Source organism: Bombina bombina, chromosome 2 (genome assembly GCF_027579735.1).
Source record: "Bombina bombina isolate aBomBom1 chromosome 2, aBomBom1.pri, whole genome shotgun sequence".
In the NCBI taxonomy this organism is placed as follows: Eukaryota; Metazoa; Chordata; class Amphibia; order Anura; family Bombinatoridae; genus Bombina; species Bombina bombina.
This window is the reverse complement of record NC_069500.1, coordinates 429,703,483-429,725,196: the sequence shown is the minus strand read 5'-3', so window position 1 is coordinate 429,725,196 and position 21,714 is coordinate 429,703,483. Positions and strand designations below refer to the sequence as shown.

The 21,714-nt window shown below is 42.0% G+C and overlaps 1 protein-coding gene across 1 annotated transcript in view; it reads left to right on the top strand.

The window, feature by feature from the left end:
* SPECC1L (sperm antigen with calponin homology and coiled-coil domains 1 like) overlaps window positions 1–21,714 on the top strand; it is a 215,214-nt gene that overhangs the window by 79,843 nt on the left and 113,657 nt on the right. Inside the window, exons 2-3 of the mRNA XM_053701992.1 lie at window positions 411–588; window positions 670–814. Of these exons, the coding sequence (XP_053557967.1) occupies window positions 448–588; window positions 670–814 (286 nt within the window). The 5' untranslated portion in view covers window positions 411–447. The remainder of the gene's footprint in view (window positions 1–410; window positions 589–669; window positions 815–21,714) is intronic.

Here is a 21,714-nt window from a genome sequence, read left to right as displayed (position 1 = left end):
TGGTGCCTTAATACACAGCAGGGGCTGTGGTAACTGGAAACATCAAAGCATCAAATTGTTTTGCTCATAACATATTAAACAAATGTATCATTGGCAGAGGATCCTCTTCCAATGTAGCTGTACAGGGCTTTCATCCCAAACATTATGTATATTCCATTTTTATAATACCCTTCCAAAATCACAAACATAAATCAAATGTGTTTTTATTCTAATAAAAACATAACTGTTAAGTGCACGTCCTACAGTGCATTGTGATGTTGGCTTTCGGCCTGGGTGGTATTAACTTACCATGTAGGGAGGTATTGTGTATAATGTACTTTTGTTTGTTTTAATAAAATAAGTAGTATTTGTTGAGAAAAGCCTCTAATATGCACCATTTGTGACTGTAAATCTCTTTTATGTTTATCCAGATTCAGCTGTAAATGCATCACAAACAGGCCGCCCAGGATGAGGAAAGCAAGCAGGAGTGTAGGCTCCGCCCCAAAAGTACCTGCTACTAGCAAACCTCAGGGTGCGGAGAGAGCAAAGCTAGAGGGCAGTGTACCATCAGGAGCCAAAAACTCCAGACCGGGGTCTTCATTGTCAAAGGTGAGAAAAAGATACAGAGGTCTTGAAGGAAGGATGCTAGAGATGTTGAGGATACAATAAAATCATTTTGTCTTCCTTCAGGCTAAAAGTAACGATGACCTCCTAGACAGTGGGACTGGCGGGCTGCCCACTAACTGCGTGAAAAATAAGAAAAGCAACAGCACGTCAAACTCCTGCTCAGTGCCCGCGATGAGCGGACAGGAGGGGAGAACAAGGAGCACTGCAGGTATGTGGCTCTGATGATCTTGGTGAAAGATCAGGGCACTGGATAGATAATTAGTTACTATCAGCTCTGGACACATGTGGCTTTCAGAGGCTTCCCCTTTATCCCTTATCCTTCCCTCCAGAGCCTGAATAAATGTTCAATTTTCACCCAATAAATGCACATTCTATATTTTACACCATACACCATAAAACACCATAAAACACAAACAAGGGATTTAAACACTTCTGAGTGTCTGATATATCAGTACAATGCACCCCTTTTATAGACTTAGGGACACTAAGAGCATGCAGTTATGTAAGAATTTACCATTTACTTCCATTATCAAATTTTGCAGTATTTTTGTATTCACACTTTTTGAGGCTCCAGCTCCTACTGAGCATGTTCAGTGTATATGTATACTAGTTTCTGATTGGCTGACTGCTTTCACATGATACAGGGGACTGACAAATGGGGGGAAAAATAAGTTTGTGTCAGTAAAAAAATATGCTTATTTGAAATTAAAATTAAGTGTTACTGCATTGTCTTTTTATTTTTCACTTGTTAATTATGCATTTCTACTGTATTTAATAGTCCTTGAACTTAAACGGACAGTTTACTCCACAATTTTTATTGTTTAAAAACATAAATAATCCCTTTATTAACCATTCCCCAGTTTTTCATAACCAACACGGTTATATTAATATACCTTTAACCTCTGTAACTACCTTATATCTAAGCCTCTGCAGACTGCCTCCTTATTTCAGCATTTTCTTCATAAATGGAAAGAGTCCACAGCTGCATTCATTACTTTTGGGAATTTAGAACCTGGCCACCAGGAGGAGGCAGACACCCCAGCCAAAGGCTTAAATACTCCTCCCACTTCCCTCATCCCCCAGTTATTCTTTGCCTTTCATTCCAGGAGGTTGGCAGAGAAGTGTCAGAAGGATCCCACTCTTAATGGATCTGGGGATTCTCAGTCTTACTCTTCGACTGGCTTGCATACATAGACATAAGGGGATGAAGTTATCTTCTTATAGTCTTTGTTATTTGTGTATCCTTTTCCAGTTCTGAGCTTGGAAGTCTCAGACCCCTGTTGAGCTGGTCCTGCGGGTCTGTCCTTTCTTCCTAGGCGATAACCTATGGGTTGCCTTATCTTTTATTTTCATCCGGTGAGGATGATTTTTATTTGGTTTAAAGCTCATGTTGTGGTGTGATGTTTCCTTCTGGAACTTTCCTCTCTGGAATTGATACTCGTGATTTTGTTCGCTCTGTTTACAAACGTCTGTCTGACTGTTCTTTATCCCTCCATCATCAGGGGAGACTCTATGTGGCCTTGACAGTGCTGGGGCCCTTGGTTTCAAGTTGGCCCTGACTGGATACAAATCCTTCTGTCTTTGAGGCCTAGTTCAGACACGTGGCACCTTTTCTCCAACATTGGTGTGTCCGGTCCACGGCGTCATCCATAACTTGTGGGAATATTCTCCTCCCCAACAGGAAATGGCAAAGAGCACAGCAAAAGCTGTCCATATAGTCCCTCCCAGGCTCCGCCCCCCCCAGTCACTCTCTTTGCCGCTCTGAACAAGTAGCATCTCCACGGAGATGGTGAAGAGTATGTGGTGTTTAGTTGTAGTTTTTATTCTACTATCAAGAGTTTGTTATTTTAAAATAGTGCTGGTATGTACTATTTACTCTGAAACAGAAAAAGATGAAGAGTTCTGTTTGTGAGAGGAGTATGATTTTAGCAGCAGTAACTAAAATCGATTGCTGTTCCCACACAGGACTGTTGAGATGAGATAACTTCAGTTGGGGGGAGCAGTTGGCAGACTTTTCTGCTTAAGGTATGACTAGCCATATTTCTAACAAGACTGTGTAATGCTGGAAGGCTGTCATTTTTCCCCTCATGGGGATCGGTAAGCCATTTTCTTAGTCTTAAACAGAATAAAGGGCTTAATATGGGCTATAAAACTGGTAGACACTTTTATGGGCTAGATCGATTGCTTTATTTAGGCACTTTATACAGTTTGATGTTGAAATTCACACTTTATAACTTTGGGGAACGTTTTTTTACGTCAGGCACTGGTTTAGACACCTTCCCAGTCAGGAAGGGCCTTCTCTGTAGTAGACAGAGCCTCATTTTCGCGCCATTACTGCGCAGTTACTTTTGAGAGCAGTACATGCAGCTGCATGTGTGTGGGTCTGGAATTAGTTGAAAAGGTTCCTAGAAGGCTTCATTTGGTATCGTATACTTCCCTGGGTTTGGTGAAGTCGAAGCAAAGGCTGGGGCTGGGACTGTTAGGGGGTTAAAACTGTAAACGGCTCCGGTTTCCACATTTTAAGGGTTAACAGCCTGATGATGTGATAGGTAGCTGTTTACGAACGTCACTAATGTGCACTTTCATTGGGTTGCTGTGATTTTTTTTTTTAAATGAGAAGGGGTATAGCAAACGGCTTTGTAAATCTGACATTCTAAACTGTGAGACACTGAGCTGAGAACTGCGTCTACATGGGTTCCCAAAGCAATGATCATTTGAACAACAGGTACCAAAGCACACAGATATTTATGAAATTCAGGACATTGATTTTTTTTTTTTTTTTTTTTTTTTTTGGTAGCATGAGAGATACAAGACTCTTGTCGACCAGAAGTGAAACACTTACGTGATGGTTGAGAGTAGAAATGTGATATTTTACTAATGTGTGCACAGGATCCTAATCACAAACTGCTATTCTAGGATATTTATTTGTAGCTTTCTGTCAGATAGGAAACTTTAACACTTACTTTTTAACACACTGGTGCAGAAATGTAACATTATTTTAAAATCTCAGAGTTTGTGGTCTGAAACTTTCATGACTTTAGGAGTGATTTCAGAAACATTTTGTCTTGGTTGAAGATGATTCTGAGAATTCTCACACAGGGTACAGACAGACTTTGTGGTGCCTTAATACACAGCAGGGGCTGTGGTAACTGGAAACATCAAAGCATCAAATTGTTTTGCTCATAACATATTAAACAAATGTATCATTGGCAGAGGATCCTCTTCCAATGTAGCTGTACAGGGCTTTCATCCCAAACATTATGTATATTCCATTTTTATAATACCCTTCCAAAATCACAAACATAAATCAAATGTGTTTTTATTCTAATAAAATTTGAAAAATCGCTCAGTAGAGAGACTCCGTATGAGGAGGTTATGGACAGAATTCACGCACTTAAGTTGGCTAATTTCTTTATTTTAGATGCCGCTTTGCAATTAGCGAGATTAGCGGCGAAAAATTCAGGGTTTGCAATTGTGGCGCGCAGAGCGCTCTGGCTAAAGTCTTGGTCAGCGGATGTATCTTCCAAGACAAAATTGCTTAATATCCCTTTCAAAGGTAAGACCCTCTTTGGGCCAGAATTGAAAGAGATTATTTCAGACATCACTGGGGGTAAGGGCCATGCCCTCCCACAAGATAGGCCTTTCAAGGCTAAGAATAAGTCCAATTTTCGTTCCTTTCGCAATTTCAGGAACGGACCGGCCTCCAACTCTGCAGCCTCTAGACAAGAGGGTAATGCTTCCCAGACCAAACCAGCTTGGAAACCGATGCAAGGCTGGAACAAGGGTAAACAGGCCAAGAAGCCTGCTGCTGCTACCAAGACAGCATGAAGGGGTAGCCCCCGATCCGGGACCAGATCTAGTAGGGGGCAGACTCTCTCTCTTTGCTCAGGCTTGCGCAAGAGATGTTCAGGATCCCTGGGCACTAGAAATAGTCTCTCAGGGTTATCTTCTAGAATTCAAGGAACTACCCCCAAGGGGAAGGTTCCACATCTCTCGTTTATCTTCAAACCAAATAAAGAGACAGGCATTCTTACATTGTGTAGAGGACCTGTTAAAAATGGGAGTGATACACCCAGTTCCAACTGTGGAACAAGGACTGGGGTTTTACTCAAATCTGTTTGTAGTTCCCAAAAAAGAGGGAACCTTCAGACCAATTCTGGATTTAAAGATTCTAAACAAATTTCTCAGAGTGCCATCGTTCAAAATGGAAACTATTCGAAAGATTTTACCTACAATCCAGGAGGGTCAATTTATGACTACCGTGGATCTAAAGGATGCGTATCTACATATTCCTATCCACAAAGATCATCATCAGTTCCTAAGGTTCGCCTTTCTGGACAAATATTACCAGTTTGTGGCTCTCCCATTCGGGCTAGCCACTGCTCCAAGGATTTTCACAAAGGTGCTCGGGTCCCTCCTAGCGGTGGCACCTTACTTGGACGACATTCTAATACAAGCGTCGTCTCTTTCAAAGGCAAAGGCTCACACAGAAATCGTTCTGGCCTTTCTCAGATCTCACGGGTGGAAGGTGAACATAGAGAAAAGTTCCCTGTCTCCGTCGACAAGAGTTCCTCTCTTAGGGACAATAATAAATTCCTAGGATCCTTTCCTTTCTCCAAGAAGGTTTGGATAAGGGATTGTCAGCGAGTTCTCTAAAAGGACAGATTTCTGCTTTATCTGTCTTGTTACACAAACGACTGGCAGCTGTGCCAGATGTTCAAGCTTTTGTTCAGGCTTTGGTCAGGATCAAGCCTGTTTACAGACCTTTGACTCCTCTCTGGAGTCTAAATTTAGTTCTTTCAGTTCTTCAAGGGGTTCCGTTTGAACCCTTACACTCCATAGATATCAAGTTGTTATCTTGGAAGGTTCTGTTTTTGGTTGCAATTTCTTCTGCTAGAAGAGTTTCTGAATTATCTGCTCTGCAGTGTACTCCGCCCTATCTGGTGTTTCATTCAGATAAGGTTGTTTTGCGTACTAAACCTGGTTTCCTTCCAAAAGTTGTTTCCAACAAGAATATTAACCAGGAAATAGTTGTGCCGCCTTTGTGCCCGAATCCAGTTTCAAAGAAGGAACGTTTGTTACACAATTTAGATGTAGTCCGTGCTTTAAAGTTCTATTTAGAAGCAACAAAGGATTTCAGACAAACGTCTTCTTTGTTTGTCGTTTATTCTGGCAAGAGGAGAGGTCAAAAAGCTACTGCTACCTCTCTTTCCTTTTGGCTGAAAAGCATCATCCGATTGGCTTACGAGACTGCAGGACGGCAGCCTCCTGAACGAATCACAGCTCACTCTACTAGGGCTGTGGCTTCCGCATGGGCCTTTAAGAACGAGGCTTCTGTTGATCAGATATGTAAGGCAGCGACTTGGTCTTCTCTGCACACTTTTGCCAAATTTTACAAATTTGATACTTTTGCTTCTTTGGAGGCTATTTTTGGGAGAAAGGTTTTGCAAGCCGTGGTGCCTTCTGTTTAGGTAACCTGATTGGCTCCCTCCCTTCATCCGTGTCCTAAAGCTTTGGTATTGGTTCCCACAAGTTATGGATGACGCCGTGGACCGGACACACCAATGTTGGAGAAAACAGAATTTATGCTTACCTGATAAATTACTTTCTCCAACGGTGTGTCCGGTCCACGGCCCGCCCTGGTTTTTTAATCAGGTTTGATAAATTTCTTTCTTTAACTACAGTCACCACGGCACCCTATAGTTTCTCCTTTTCTTCTGTTAAGTGTGATCAGTCCACGGGTCATCATTACTTCTGGGATATTACTCCTCCCCAACAGGAAGTGCAAGAGGATTCACCCAGCAGAGCTGCATATAGCTCCTCCCCACTACGTCACTCCCAGTCATTCTCTTGCACCCAACGACTAGATAGGATGTGTGAGAGGACTATGGTGATTATACTTAGTTTTATATCTTCAATCAAAAGTTTGTTATTTTAAAATAGCACCGGAGTGTGTTATTATCTCTCTGGCAGAGTTTGAAGAAGAATCTACCAGAGTTTTTGTTATGATTTTAGCCGGAGTAGTTAAGATCATATTGCTGTTTCTCGGCCATCTGAGGAGAGGTAAACTTCAGATCAGGGGACAGCGGGCAGATGAATCTGCATAGAGGTATGTAGCAGTTTTTATTTTCTGACAATGGAATTGATGAGAAAATCCTGCCATACCGATATAATGTCATGTATGTATACTTTACACTTCAGTATTCTGGGGAATGGTACTTCACTAGAATTACACTGTAAGAAATACATAAAGCTGTTTAATAACTAGAGATTATGTTTAACGTTTTTGCTGGAATGTAAAATCGTTTTCATTTACTGAGGTACTGAGTGAATAAATGTTTGGGCACTATTTTTCCACTTGGCAGTTGCTTAATCTGTTTTTCTGACAGTTTCTGTTCTCCCTCACTGCTGTGTGTGAGGGGGAGGGGCCGTTTTTTTGGCGCTTTTACTGCATCAAATATTTCAGTCAGCAACTCATTGTATTCCCTGCATGATCCGGTTCATCTCTACAGAGCTCAGGGGTCTTCAAAACTTATTTTGAGGGAGGTAATTTCTCTCAGCAGAGCTGTGAGAATTATAGTTTGACTGAGATAAAAAACGTTTATTCTGTAATTTGTTTCCTGCTTTCAGAATTTGTTATCTTTGCTAATGGGATTAAACCTTTGCTAAAGTTGTGTTGTTTACAAGGATTGAGGCTATAACTGTTTCAATTTATTAATTTTCAACTGTCATAGATCTTCTGTGCTTCTTAAAGGCACAGTACGTTTTAATATTATTCTAATTGAATTGTATTTCCAAGTTGCAAGTTTATTTGCTAGTGTGTTAAACATGTCTGATTCAGAGGATGATACCTGTGTCATTTGTTGCAATGCCAAAGTGGAGCCCAATAGAAATTTATGTACTAACTGTATTGATGCTACTTTAAATAAAAGTCAATCTGTACAAATTGAACAAATTTCACCAAACAACGAGGGGAGAGTTATGCCGACTAACTCGCCTCACGTGTCAGTACCTACATCTCCCGCTCAGAGGGAGGTGCGTGATATTGTAGCGCCGAGTACATCTGGGCGGCCATTACAAATCACATTACAGGATATGGCTACTGTTATGACTGAGGTTTTGGCTAAATTACCAGAACTAAGAGGTAAGCGTGATCACTCTGGGGTGAGAACAGAGTGCGCTGATAATATTAGGGCCATGTCAGACACTGCGTCACAGGTGGCAGAACATGAGGACGGAGAACTTCATTCTGTGGGTGACGGTTCTGATCCAAACAGACTGGATTCAGATATTTCAAATTTTAAATTTAAACTGGAAAACCTCCGTGTATTACTAGGGGAGGTGTTAGCGGCTCTGAATGATTGTAACACAGTTGCAATACCAGAGAAAATGTGTAGGTTGGATAAATATTTTGCGGTACCGACGAGTACTGAGGTTTTTCCTATACCTAAGAGACTTACTGAAATTGTTACTAAGGAGTGGGATAGACCCGGTGTGCCGTTCTCACCCCCTCCGATATTTAGAAAAATGTTTCCAAATAGACGCCACCACAAGGGACTTATGGCAAACGGTCCCTAAGGTGGAGGGAGCAGTTTCTACCTTAGCTAAGCGTACCACTATCCCGGTGGAGGATAGCTGTGCTTTTTCAGATCCAATGGATAAAAAGTTAGAGGGTTACCTTAAGAAAATGTTTGTTCAACAAGGTTTTATATTGCAACCCCTTGCATGCATTGCGCCGATCACGGCTGCAGCGGCATTCTGGATTGAGTCTCTGGAAGAGAACATTGGTTCAGCTACTCTGGACGACATTACGGACAGGCTTAGAGTCCTTAAACTAGCTAATTCATTCATTTCGGAGGCCGTAGTACATCTTACTAAACTTACGGCGAAGAATTCAGGATTCGCCATTCAGGCACGCAGGGCGCTGTGGCTAAAATCCTGGTCAGCTGATGTTACTTCTAAGTCTAAATTGCTTAATATACCTTTCAAAGGGCAGACCTTATTCGGGCCCGGGTTGAAAGAGATTATCGCTGACATTACAGGAGGTAAAGGCCATGCCCTGCCTCAGGACAAATTCAAAGCCAAGACTAGACAGTCTAATTTTCGTTCCTTTCGTAATTTCAAAGCTGGAGCAGCATCAACTTCCTCTGCACCAAAACAGGAAGGAGCTGTTGCTCGCTACAGACAAGGCTGGAAACCTAACCAGTCCTGGAACAAGGGCAAGCAGACTAGGAAACCTGCTGCTGCCCCTAAGACAGCATGAATTGAGGGCCCCCGATCCGGGATCGGATCTAGTGGGGGGCAGACTTTCTCTCTTCGCCCAGGCTTGGGCAAGAGATGTCCAGGATCCCTGGGCGCTAGAGATAATATCTCAGGGATACCTTCTGGACTTCAAATACTCTCCTCCAAGAGAGAGATTTCATCTGTCAAGATTGTCAACAATCCAGACAAAGAAAGAGGCGTTTCTACGCTGCGTACAAGAGCTCTTGTTAATGGGAGTAATCCATCCAGTTCCACGATCGGAACAGGGACAGGGGTTTTACTCAAATCTGTTTGTGGTTCCCAAAAAAGAGGGAACTTTCAGACCAATCCTGGACTTAAAGATCCTAAACAAATTCCTAAGAGTTCCATCGTTCAAGATGGAGACTATTCGGACAATTTTACCTATGATCCAAGAGGGTCAGTACATGACCACTGTAGATTTAAAAGATACTTACCTTCACATACCGATTCACAAAGATCATTATCGTTACCTAAGGTTTGCCTTCCTAGACAGGCATTACCAGTTTGTGGCTCTTCCATTCGGATTGGCTACAGCTCCAAGAATCTTCACAAAGGTTCTGGGTGCTCTTCTGGCGGTACTAAGACCGCGGGGAATCTCGGTAGCTCCATACCTAGACGACATTCTGATACAAGCTTCAAGCTTTCAAACTGCCAAGTCTCATACAGAGTTAGTGCTGGCATTTCTAAGTTCACATGGATGGAAGGTGAACGAAAAGAAAAGTTCACTCGTTCCACTCACAAGAGTTCCCTTCCTGGGGACTCTTATAGATTCTGTAGAAATGAAGATTTACCTGACAGAGGACAGGCTAACAAGACTTCAAAGTGCTTGCCGCACCCTTCATTCCATTCAACACCCGTCAGTGGCTCAATGCATGGAGGGAATCGGCTTAATGGTAGCGGCAATGGACATAGTACCCTTTGCACGCTTACACCTCAGACCACTGCAACTGTGCATGCTAAGTCAGTGGAATGGGGATTACTCAGACTTATCCCCTTCTCTGAATCTGGATCAAGAGACCAGAAATTCTCTTCTATGGTGGCTTTCTCGGCCACATCTGTCCAGGGGGATGCCATTCAGCAGACCAGACTGGACAATTGTAACAACAGACGCCAGCCTTCTAGGTTGGGGTGCCGTCTGGAATTCTCTGAAGGCTCAGGGACAATGGAGTCAGGAGGAGAGTCTCCTGCCAATAAACATTCTGGAATTGAGAGCAGTTCTCAATGCCCTCCTGGCTTGGCCCCAGTTGACAACTCGGGGGTTCATCAGGTTTCAGTCGGACAACATCACGACTGTAGCTTACATCAACCATCAGGGAGGGACAAGAAGCTCCCTAGCTATGATGGAAGTATCAAAGATAATTCTCTGGGCAGAGTCTCACTCTTGCCACCTGTCAGCAATCCACATCCCGGGAGTGGAGAACTGGGAGGCGGATTTCTTAAGTCGTCAGACTTTTCATCCGGGGGAGTGGGAACTTCATCCGGAGGTCTTTGCCCAAATACTTCGACGTTGGGGCAAACCAGAGATAGATCTCATGGCGTCTCGACAGAACGCCAAGCTTCCTCGTTACGGGTCCAGATCCAGGGATCCAGGAGCAGTCCTGATAGATGCTCTGACAGCACCTTGGGACTTCAGGATGGCTTACGTGTTTCCACCCTTCCCGTTGCTTCCGCGATTGATTTCCAGAATCAAACAAGAGAGAGCATCAGTGATTCTAATAGCACCTGCGTGGCCACGCAGGACTTGGTATGCAGACCTGGTGGACATGTCATCCTGTCCACCTTGGTCTCTACCTCTGAAACAGGACCTTCTGATACAGGGTCCCTTCAAACATCAAAATCTAACTTCTCTGAAGCTGACTGCTTGGAAATTGAACGCTTGATTTTATCAAGACGTGGGTTTTCTGAGTCAGTTATTGATACCTTAATACAGGCTAGGAAACCTGTTACCAGAAAGATTTACCATAAGATATGGCGTAAATACCTATATTGGTGTGAATCCAAAGGTTACTCTTGGAGTAAGGTTAGGATTCCTAGGATATTGTCTTTTCTACAAGAAGGTTTAGAAAAGGGTTTATCTGCTAGTTCATTAAAGGGACAGATCTCAGCTCTGTCCATTCTGTTACACAAACGTCTGTCAGAAGTTCCTGACGTCCAGGCTTTTTGTCAGGCTTTGACCAGGATTAAGCCTGTGTTTAAAACTGTTGCTCCACCATGGAGTCTAAACCTTGTTCTTAATGTTTTTCAGGGCGTTCCGTTTGAACCCCTTCATTCCATTGATATAAAGTTGTTATCTTGGAAAGTTCTATTTTTAATGGCTATTTCCTCGGCTCGAAGAGTCTCTGAATTATCAGCCTTACATTGTGATTCTCCTTATTTGATTTTTCATTCGGATAAGGTAGTCCTGCGTACTAAACCTGGGTTCTTACCTAAGGTAGTTACTAACAGGAATATCAATCAAGAGATTGTTGTTCCTTCTTTATGCCCAAATCCTTCTTCAAAGAAGGAACGTCTACTGCACAACCTGGATGTAGTCCGTGCTCTAAAATTTTACTTACAGGCAACTAAGGAATTTCGACAAACGTCTTCTCTGTTTGTCATTTACTCTGGGCAGAGGAGAGGTCAAAAAGCTTCCGCTACCTCTCTTTCTTTTTGGCTTCGTAGCATAATTCGTTTAGCTTATGAGACTGCTGGACAGCAGCCTCCTGAAAGAATTACAGCTCATTCTACTAGAGCTGTGGCTTCCACTTGGGCCTTCAAGAATGAGGCCTCTGTTGAACAGATTTGCAAGGCTGCAACTTGGTCTTCGCTTCATACTTTTTCCAAATTTTACAAATTTGACACTTTTGCTTCATCGGAGGCTATTTTTGGGAGAAAGGTTCTTCAGGCAGTGGTTCCTTCTGTATAAAGAGCCTGCCTATCCCTCCCGTCATCCGTGTACTTTTGCTTTGGTATTGGTATCCCAGAAGTAATGATGACCCGTGGACTGATCACACTTAACAGAAGAAAACATAATTTATGCTTACCTGATAAATTCCTTTCTTCTGTAGTGTGATCAGTCCACGGCCCGCCCTGTTTTTAAGGCAGGTTAATATTTTTTAATTTATACTCCAGTCACCACTTCACCCTTGGCTTTTCCTTTCTCGTTGGTCCTTGGTCGAATGACTGGGAGTGACGTAGTGGGGAGGAGCTATATGCAGCTCTGCTGGGTGAATCCTCTTGCACTTCCTGTTGGGGAGGAGTAATATCCCAGAAGTAATGATGACCCGTGGACTGATCACACTACAGAAGAAAGGAATTTATCAGGTAAGCATAAATTATGTTTTTTTCTCCTGTCCGTCGGTCGAATGACTGGGGGGGGCGGAGCCTGGGAGGGACTATATGGACAGCTTTTGCTGTGCTCTTTGCCATTTCCTGTTGGGGAGGAGAATATTCCAACAAGTTATGGATGACGCCGTGGACCGGACACACCGTTGGAGAAAGTAATTTATCAGGTAAGCATAAATTCTGTTTTTATGTCCGGATGGTCCGGTGAGGGCGCCCAGTGATCACAATAGGATTGTGTGATTGTCTTGTTTTACAAGCTTCAACTAGCATCCTGAGAGGACTTGAGGGTCCGCGGTTGCTTAGGGGCATGGGGGATTGGTTCAGTTCTCATTCACCTTTCAATCTAGTGGGCCGGGACTCCGTTGAAATCCGCGGCGACATGCTCAGTCGTTCTGAATTTTTTTGGGAACTAGAGTGTTCCTTCCAGTTGTGGGTTGGAGAATTTAGGTCCTTCATACCACTGTTTCTTATGGTTTTAGCTTTCATGGTCTCTTTGGAAGTATCCTTTTAGAGGTTCTCTTCCTTTGGGTCGAGACTTTCTGGACTTTGTCCATTTTTTGTTGCGGCTTTGGCTGCTTAATAAGGAAGTGAAGGCCGTGAGGCTCTGTTTTTCTTCGGGAGTTAGTCGTCTCCATATCAGGGGCGATAGGAGGTGTTGTCTCTTTTTGCAAGCTTTTTGCTTAGGGGATGTTTTTCTGCCTGGGTTCGGGATGCTTTGCATTCTTCTCCCTTGGGTGTGGTCCTCTGGAACGTTAATCTGAAAGGATTATGGAGACTAGCCTTTCCTCTACTCTTTTTCGGGTGACTCTGTTCTCGTTTTCATTTCCCTTAGTGCTGCCCTTGGGGCCTTTGGACTCTAGAGAAATTGCGTGACTTTGTCGCGAACTAGTACCTTGCTGGGGGGTGTTCTCTTTTCCTTTTGGGCTGGGAATTACGAGTGACTCCTGTACCGTTCTCTGGATTTCCAGGTTCTCATCGCCTGTGAGGTCTAATTGCTTCAGACGTTGTATATTGTGTTCCCTGAGGGTGTTGTTCGTTCTACTACGATTTTGGGTCCCGGGTCTGGAGTTCTTGTCTTGGATCCTTCTTGGATGGCTGGAGACTTATGATCCGATGGACTGGTTCAGGACGATCCAGTTTTTTTCAGGGACCCTCTGTTGCAACATAGGGGCTAGCTCATTGGGCTTGCAAGTACCCAAAGAGTTCTCATCCACCTTTTGGGTACTGGTTATAAACCTTAAGGCCTGACTTGTCCTTTGGACGGAGTGTGCTCCTCTATGGGGAGTTTTTTTCTCTGTTGGGTCATCAGTGGTATCTGGATGATTTTTCATTCGGTCCGTGTTTTGATCATACTATGGCTTCATGTCTTGTGGACATGTACGTTGTTCTTATCTGTGCCCTTCCCTTTGTACGGGATAGTTTATCTTCCTTATGAGTTGGGGGTTTCTCTGGAGTGTCCTTGTCCTGCCCTGTGTGTAGGACGTTGGATCAGGGGGTTTATTTCTATAAGGGGCAGCATCTGCTTCTCTGTGGGCTCTGTTCCACCTGTTAGAAATTGGTCTCTCTATGTAGAGACTTTCTAAGAGATTTGTGACAGGTCTTCCTACGGATCTATTGCACTTTTCTCTGTTCCAGGTCCTAGGGGGTTCTCCTTGGGAGTGCCTTATTTTGGAGGAGCGGATTGGGTTGGCACCCGAGCTCTTTTGGGGTGGGTGAGTCCCCCCTTTTTTCTTCCATTCCCTGGGGGCTTGTGGTTGGGGTCTTCTGTTCCCCTGTCTATCAGACATGTCTGTCGCTTGGACTGGTCTGGTGTTGGAGCAGGATCTGAGATCTGTTGCTCTGCTATTTCGTCCTCTGAGCATTCGAGGTACAGTAAGCCTTTTTGATGTTTCTCCTTTCTCCACATTCAAGATTTGTGGGAAGGACTGGTGGCTCTTAGCCTGCGACGTTATCCGCTGGTTAGTGAATACTTTAGCAATCTGAAGGATCCTATCTTCAGCTGCTTTCTACTTGCCCTGCAAGTATTTAAGTTTCAGAGTCATTTTTAGATGACTGCAGCGTTCAGTGTTTTTGCTCCAGGTGTTGTTTGTCAGACCTATCTGAGCTTGCTGCACAAGGTTTCATTCTGAATATTTCGGTATTCTGAGATTTATGGAAGCTAGCTCTGCATACTAATGCACTGTGGCTACTCTGTACTGTAGCAAACCGAGGGTTGCAAGTTCGATCCCCGGCGAGGTCTACTCAGCCTTTCCTCCTTTCGAGGTTAATAAAATGAGCAGCGCCTTGAGCCTCTTAAGGGGGATTAGCCGCGCTTTACAAGTACAATCATGTTTTCTCCGTGTCTTTCCTTCTTTCTGGAAGAATACGGTAGTTTGTTCCCTTTCTTTAGTAAGGGGTGTGTTGTTTGGAGACTGACTGCTGTGGACGGTGTCTCTTGGAGGCTGTTGACTCAGTCGAGTCTAGTTCCTGCGGTCTCTAGCAAGGCTATGGACTATCTGCGGGTCAGTGTCTTTGGGCCTTTTCCTTTTTTCAAAGTTGTTCTCGGCTTCGGACGAAGAGGGATTTTGTTGGGTAGGGGTTTTCAAACCAGGTGCCCTCAGAATGGGTATTGTTTTCCCAAAAGTAATGAATGCAGCTGTGGACTCTTTCCATTTTTGAAGAAAAACTTAAATTACTTACCTGATAATTTTCTTTTCTTCAGATGGAAAGAGTCCACAGCTCCCCGCCCGTATTTTTTCTGTGAGGCGTCTGTTATTTTGGTTCTTCTGGCACCTTTTCACCCTGAGGTTTCTTCTTCTGGTCCTTGTTCCTCGGCAAAATGACTGGGGGATGAGGGAAGTGGGAGGAGTATTTTAGCCTTTGACTGGGGGGTGTCTTTGCCTCCTCCTAGTGGCCAGGTTCTTAATTCCCAAACGTAATGAATGCAGCTGTGGACTCTTTCCACCTGAAGAAAAGAAAATGATCAGTTAAGCATAATTTAAGTTTTCAACAGACTTGCATTTTAGCCAATCAGTACCCTCTCATAAGTAACTCCACGTTCGTGAGCACAATGTTATCTATATGGCTCACATGAACTAACACCCGCTAGCTGTGAAAAACTGTCAAATGCATTGAGATAAGAGGCGGCCTTAAAGGGCTTAAAAATTATCATATAAGCCTACCTAGGTTTAGCTTTCAACTAATAATACTAAGAGAACAAAGCAAATTTGATGATTAAAATTAATTGGAAAGTTGTTTAAAATTGCATGCCCTATCTGAATCATGCAAGTTTAATTTTGACTGGACTGTCCCTTTAATGGCCTTTGAGTAATATGGTTGTCCATTTATTACTGACCACACAGAATGGCTAAACAGTTATCTGAGAGCATTACACCATTTTAAAAGCTAGGTGGAGCCATACCTTGTAAAGTGTCATATACATTGCATATCTTCATTGGGCACTCTTTCTGTTGTCATTCTCCTTGTGTAACAAGTCTGTTTTTAATTTACTGCATATTATAATTAACAATATCAAACATTGTAGAGCACTGTATGGCAGCAGTGTTTGCAACAATATATAACATTGTTACAGTGTCGCAAATACTTTTTTGTGCTCAAGACATATGCACATCCCTGAGCCTAATGTGCAAAGGATTAGAAGAGAACAAGATAAATTTGATAATAAAAATAAACTGGAAAGTTTAGTTGTTTTTTTTTTTAAATTGCACATTATAGAGGATAAAAATATAAAAATAAAACCCAGAACTGGTTTTAATAAACTGGGTATGAACACTGAAGGAAATAGTGCAATTATGCTGTCCTTACTAAAGTAAAAGTACACTTGATGGCGGTGATATTCGCCTTACCTTTACTAATATAGAATCTGTTCTATTAGCCTTTTTGTCCCACACCTATCCCGACAGTCTACAAGTAGGTATGAAGAGTATACCCGTTTTTAAGGACCCTATGACAGCTTTTTAAAAAGTAGTAAGCATTGGAGAAAAGGCTTTAGTCAAGTTAAACATCTCCCATTATGGGGCAACCCCAACTTTTTGCTGGACATGATGACTAAGCACCCCCAAGAGGTCTTACAATTGCAGATTGGGAACACCCATCTGCGTGTATTCGTGATGTCGCTGTATCATTAGCACGATGCAACATAATGAGCTCTTCTTGAAACCTAACTCTAGATCACTGGTTTTCAAACCTGTCCTCAGGTCTTCCTAACAGGACAACTTTTGTGGATATCTGAGCTAGAGCACAGGTGAAATAATCAGCTGATTAGTAACCATGGTTATTTTACCTGCTCTCATCCAAGGTAATCCTGAAAACCTGGTCGGTTGGGGAGGCCTGAGGACCTGTTTGAAAACCAGTTATTCTATTTGCAGAATTAGCATTATCATAGAATTATGCTGCTAACCTCTCAACCAACTTTAGGGAATCACACATTAAATTGAATACAGTATATATAACCCCAAGAACATAAGGAAAGCGGTTTCCTGCACTTAAAGGGACATGAAACCCAAAATCTTTCTTTCATGATTAAGATAAAGCATACAATTTTAAACAACTTTCGAATTTACTTCTATTATGAAATTTTCTTTGTTCTTTTGGTATCTGTTGTTGAAAAGCAGGGACGTAAGCTCAGGAGAGTGCACTATATGGCAGCAGTTTTGCAAGAATGTTATCTATTTAGAAGAGCACTAGATGGCAGCACTATCCCGACATGTAGTACTCCAGGTACCTACCTAGGTATCTCTTAAACAAACACATTTGATAATAGAAGTAAATTGGAACGATTGTTTTTTTAAATGGTATGCACTGTCTGAATCACAAAAGAAAATCTTTGGGTTTCATATCCCTTTAAGGAAAACGGATCCATTCCATACATTCCCAGTTAATTATTGATTAAAATGACGTCATGATAACATTAATTGAAGAATACACATTTGTAACAAAAAATGGGAACTCTTATACTTCATCATTACCATTAGAAAGCCAAACACATTGAAATGCTCTGTATTTATCATTGAAGAACAGCTTAGTTTAAAATGGAACCTCAAAGCCTTATCTGGGTATTTTAGTACAGTGAAAGGACCTGGATGGGAATAAATCAATTCAGCACATAAAACTGAACCTTAGCCTGCTATGATTACAAAACTACATGTACCTGCTAGGTTTGTTGTTTTGTTCAATTAAAAGGAAGGGTTCTTGGAATGTTAATGAGGGTCTCATTATACCACTTAAGCCTCACATAGCTACACTATTAGTAAGACAACTGGTATGCTTTGTGTAGTGTTAATAAATCATAAGAGCTTTTTGGTTTTCAATCCTATAGTCTTAATGAACAAACTGATGTATTTCCTCATATTATGTTTGTCTTATTCTGAATCTTTTGGTCTCATTTAACAGTTTATGGAATAGACTGTATTAGTCTTAGCTTCTGTTATTGGTTTAGGTGTGCCTAACTAGACTCAGAAGCAGCAGTGCACTACTGAGATCTAGCTGGTGATTGGTGGCTTCACATATATTCCTTTTGTCATTGGCTCACCAGATATATTCAGCTAGGTCCTAACAGTGCATTGCTGCTCTGGGGCTGATTTTAACTATGCTTGCAGGGGTTAAACACACACAGCATTATATAATAGCACTGTTTCTTGCATTAGAGCATTTTATTTTTGTACTTTTATGCCCATTGAAGAAGCATGAAATAATAATTGTATTTGTTACCTCTGTATTTCCCTAGACAGTAAAAGTTCTAAGATAGGAAAGAGAAGTTTTTGAACATGCAGATATTGTTTTGTCATTTTTTTTTCAACACATCTCAAGTCTACCTTAATTTCAGAAAATAGTAATTTGTCCTGCCTGTGGAATCCCTTATGGTATTTGAAGACAGCACAGTAGTTTGAAGACACTACATTTTGGCACTGGAGGAAGTTGGTGTAATGATGATATGTTTATGCCACAAATGAAATGCATGGTCTTTAGGAATAGCCTTCAGAATGCAAAGTGTTTTGGTAAAAGTATGTGGTTACTCAGCAAAATGTCTCCTTTATTCCTGATGCAACTGTGAGAAAGGAAAGGTTTAGTGGTGTATAGCTGCTGGGATTTTCTTTATTTAAAACTCACCAGAGGAGAACTGCTATTTCATCCACATGTTAAAAATGAATAATAATTCCAATTAGCATCATTGGTGTTCTGTTTTACTGTGGTTTTGCCATAATCTTGGGGGATTTAAGTGTGATCTTGCAAGATCTTAGAGTAAACTGAGCAGGAAAAGACAGTGTCTGATTGGAGCTGCTCTGCAATGGGATGTAATTACTTTCAAGTGATACAGCATATGGTTAAATGAACGTTAAACTCTCTCAAAAGCTATTCTCTTTTTTTAACCCTTCCAAAGTGCTGGTTAGTGAAATTCTGCATCTCCACTCTGGGCACCACCATCTTGGAATTTAAGTATTCTTGTACCCTGTGACGAAAGCAGTGCACATTCACAGTTCAATGATATTGCTGTCTTCTTGACAAGCCGTATTATGCACGTTTCTCTGTATTATTCTTGAGGGCTTTTTTTATATTTATATAACTTTTAAGATGCAAAAATTTTACTTTTCTGCTTTCTATTGTGCAAGCTAATCCAAAGTGCAAGGTACAACTAACAAAAAGCCAGCAACATCACTGATGTGACTATCACAGCATGCAACAATACGTGTGTACCAAGATGGCGGCACCCAGTATAAAGATGCAGAGCTTTACTGGCTTCTGTAATAGAAAGTAAGAGAAGAGACCTGCAGGTACATGGTCAGTACTAACCATACTACTATAGTTGTACTCAGCAGTTTAATGTCCCTGCATGTGTTTTGCATGGGGAAGAGATCCATCTCTGCTTGGAATGAATGATTATGCTCCTTGTGAGTTGTTCCCATACAGTTAATGACTGTACATATAGATAAAATAGACACTGCGCATTACATTTAATGATAATCTTGTAGTTGTGCAGAGCTCTCATGCAGCTAAATATAAGTCACATGAGGTAGCCACACCTGGATAATGTTATTTTTTTTATACAGGTACAAATCCCCAAATCAGGAATTCTAAAATCTAGAATTATTAGAAAATCAAGACTTTTTCATTTAATATTTTTTTAAAAATAAAATGATTTGCTATTTTTCCCGCCAGTAAGTCACAATCTTTTCTACCTACGTCTTTGGTTTGAGCTTCATGTTTGAAAGTACAGTAGTCTATATTTATTTAAAATAACTACTACTACCTTTCTGATTACAGTACTGTACTATCTTTCAGATGGTACTATGTATATAAAACTACCTTTAGGTTGCATATGTAAGCTATGTTATCTCAATATTACGTAAAATATATTGTTGTTTACACTTGGTCCCATTTAAATGTGCAAATATTCATTCTGAAGTCCAAACCTTTCCAGTCCCAAGCAGTTTGGAATAACAGGTTTTGTACCTGTAGAGGAAGGGACATGAAACTCAGCTCACACAATTTTAACCAACTTTTAAATTTACTTTGATTATCTAATTTGCTTCATTTTGTTGATGGAGCAGTAATGCACTACTGGTTGCTAGCTTAAAGCCATGACCAGGCATATATGCAGCCACAAATCAGCAGCTTCCATGCCTACCTAGGTATGCCTTTCAACAAAGGATACAAAAAGACCAAAACATGAGATAATAGCAATAAATTGGAAAGTTATTTAAAATTGCAAGCTCTTTCTGAATCATGAAAGAACCTACATCACAGACCGCTGCAACTATGCATGCTCAGTCAGTGGAATGGAGATTACACAGATTTGTCCCCTCTACTAAATCTGGATCAAGAGACCAGAGATTCTCTTCTCTGGTGGCTATCTCGGGTCCATCTGTCCAAAGGTATGACCTTTCGCAGGCCAGATTGGACAATTGTAACGACAGTTGCCAGCCTTCTAGGTTGGGGTGCAGTCTGGAACTCCCTGAAGGCTCAGGGATCGTGGACTCAGGAGGAGAAACTCCTCCCAATAAATATTCTGGAATTGAGGGCAATATTCAATGCTCTTCAGGCTTGGCCTCAGTTAACAACCCTGAGGTTCATCAGATTTCAGTCGGACAACATCACGACTGTGGCTTACATCAACCATCAAGGGGGAACAAGGAGTTCCTTAGCGATGTTAGAAGTCTCCAAAATAATTTGCTGGGCAGAGAAATACTCTTGCCACCTATCAGCGATCCATATCCCAGGTGTAGAGAACTGGGAGGCGGATTTTCTACTTTTCATCCGGGGGAGTGGGAACTCCATCCGGAGATGTTTGCTCAATTGATTCATCGTTGGGGCAAACCAGAACTGGATCTCATGGTGTCTCGCCAGAACGCCAAGCTTCCTTATTACGGATCCAGGTCCAGGGACCCCAAGGCTTACCTGGCTTATGTGTTTCCACCGTTTCCTCTGCTCCCTCGACTGATTGCCAAAATCAAGCAGGAGAGAGCATCAGTGATTTTAATAGCGCTTGCGTGGCCACGCAGGACCTGGTATGCAGACCTAGTGGACATGTCATCCTTTTCACCTTGGACCCTGCCTTTGAGACAAGACCTTCTACTTCAAGGTCCTTTCAATCATCCAAATCTAATTTCTCTGAGACTGACTGCATGGAGATTGAACCCTTGATTTTATCAAAGCGTGGCTTCTCCGAGTCTGTCATTGATACCTTAATACAGGCACGAAAGCCTGTTACCAGAAAAATTTACCATAAGATATGGCGTAAATATCTTTATTGGTGTGAATCCAAGAGTTACTCATGGAGTAAGGTTAGGATTCCCAGGATATTGTCTTTTCTCCAAGAGGGTTTGGAGAAAGGATTATCAGCTAGTTCTTTGAAGGGACAGATCTCTGCACTGTCTATTCTTTTGCACAAGCGTCTGGCGGATGTTCCAGACGTTCAGGCGTCTTGTCAGGCATTGGTTAGAATCAAGCTTGTGTTTAAACCTGTTGCTCCCCCATGGAGCTTAAATTTGGTTCTTAAAGTTCTTCAAGGGGTTCCGTTTGAACCTCTTCATTCCATAGATATCAAACTTTTATCTTGGAAAGTTCTTTTTTTGATGGCTATTTCCTCGGCTCGTAGAGTCTCCGAGTTATCTGCTTTACAATGGGATTCTCCTTATCTGATCTTCCATGCAGATAAGGTAGTTCTGCGTACAAAACCTGGGTTTTCTCCAACATAGGTGTGTCCGGTCCACGGCGTCATCCTTACTTGTGGGATATTCTCTTCCCCAACAGGAAATGGCAAAGAGCCCAGCAAAGCTGGTCACATGATCCCTCCTAGGCTCCGCCTACCCCAGTCATTCTCTTTGCCGTTGTACAGGCAACATCTCCACGGAGATGGCTTAGAGTTTTTTAGTGTTTAACTGTAGTTTTTCATTATTCAATCAAGAGTTTGTTATTTTCAAATAGTGCTGGTACGTACTATTTACTCAGAAACAGAAAAGAGATGAAGAATTCTGTTTGTATGAGGAAAATGATTTTAGCAAC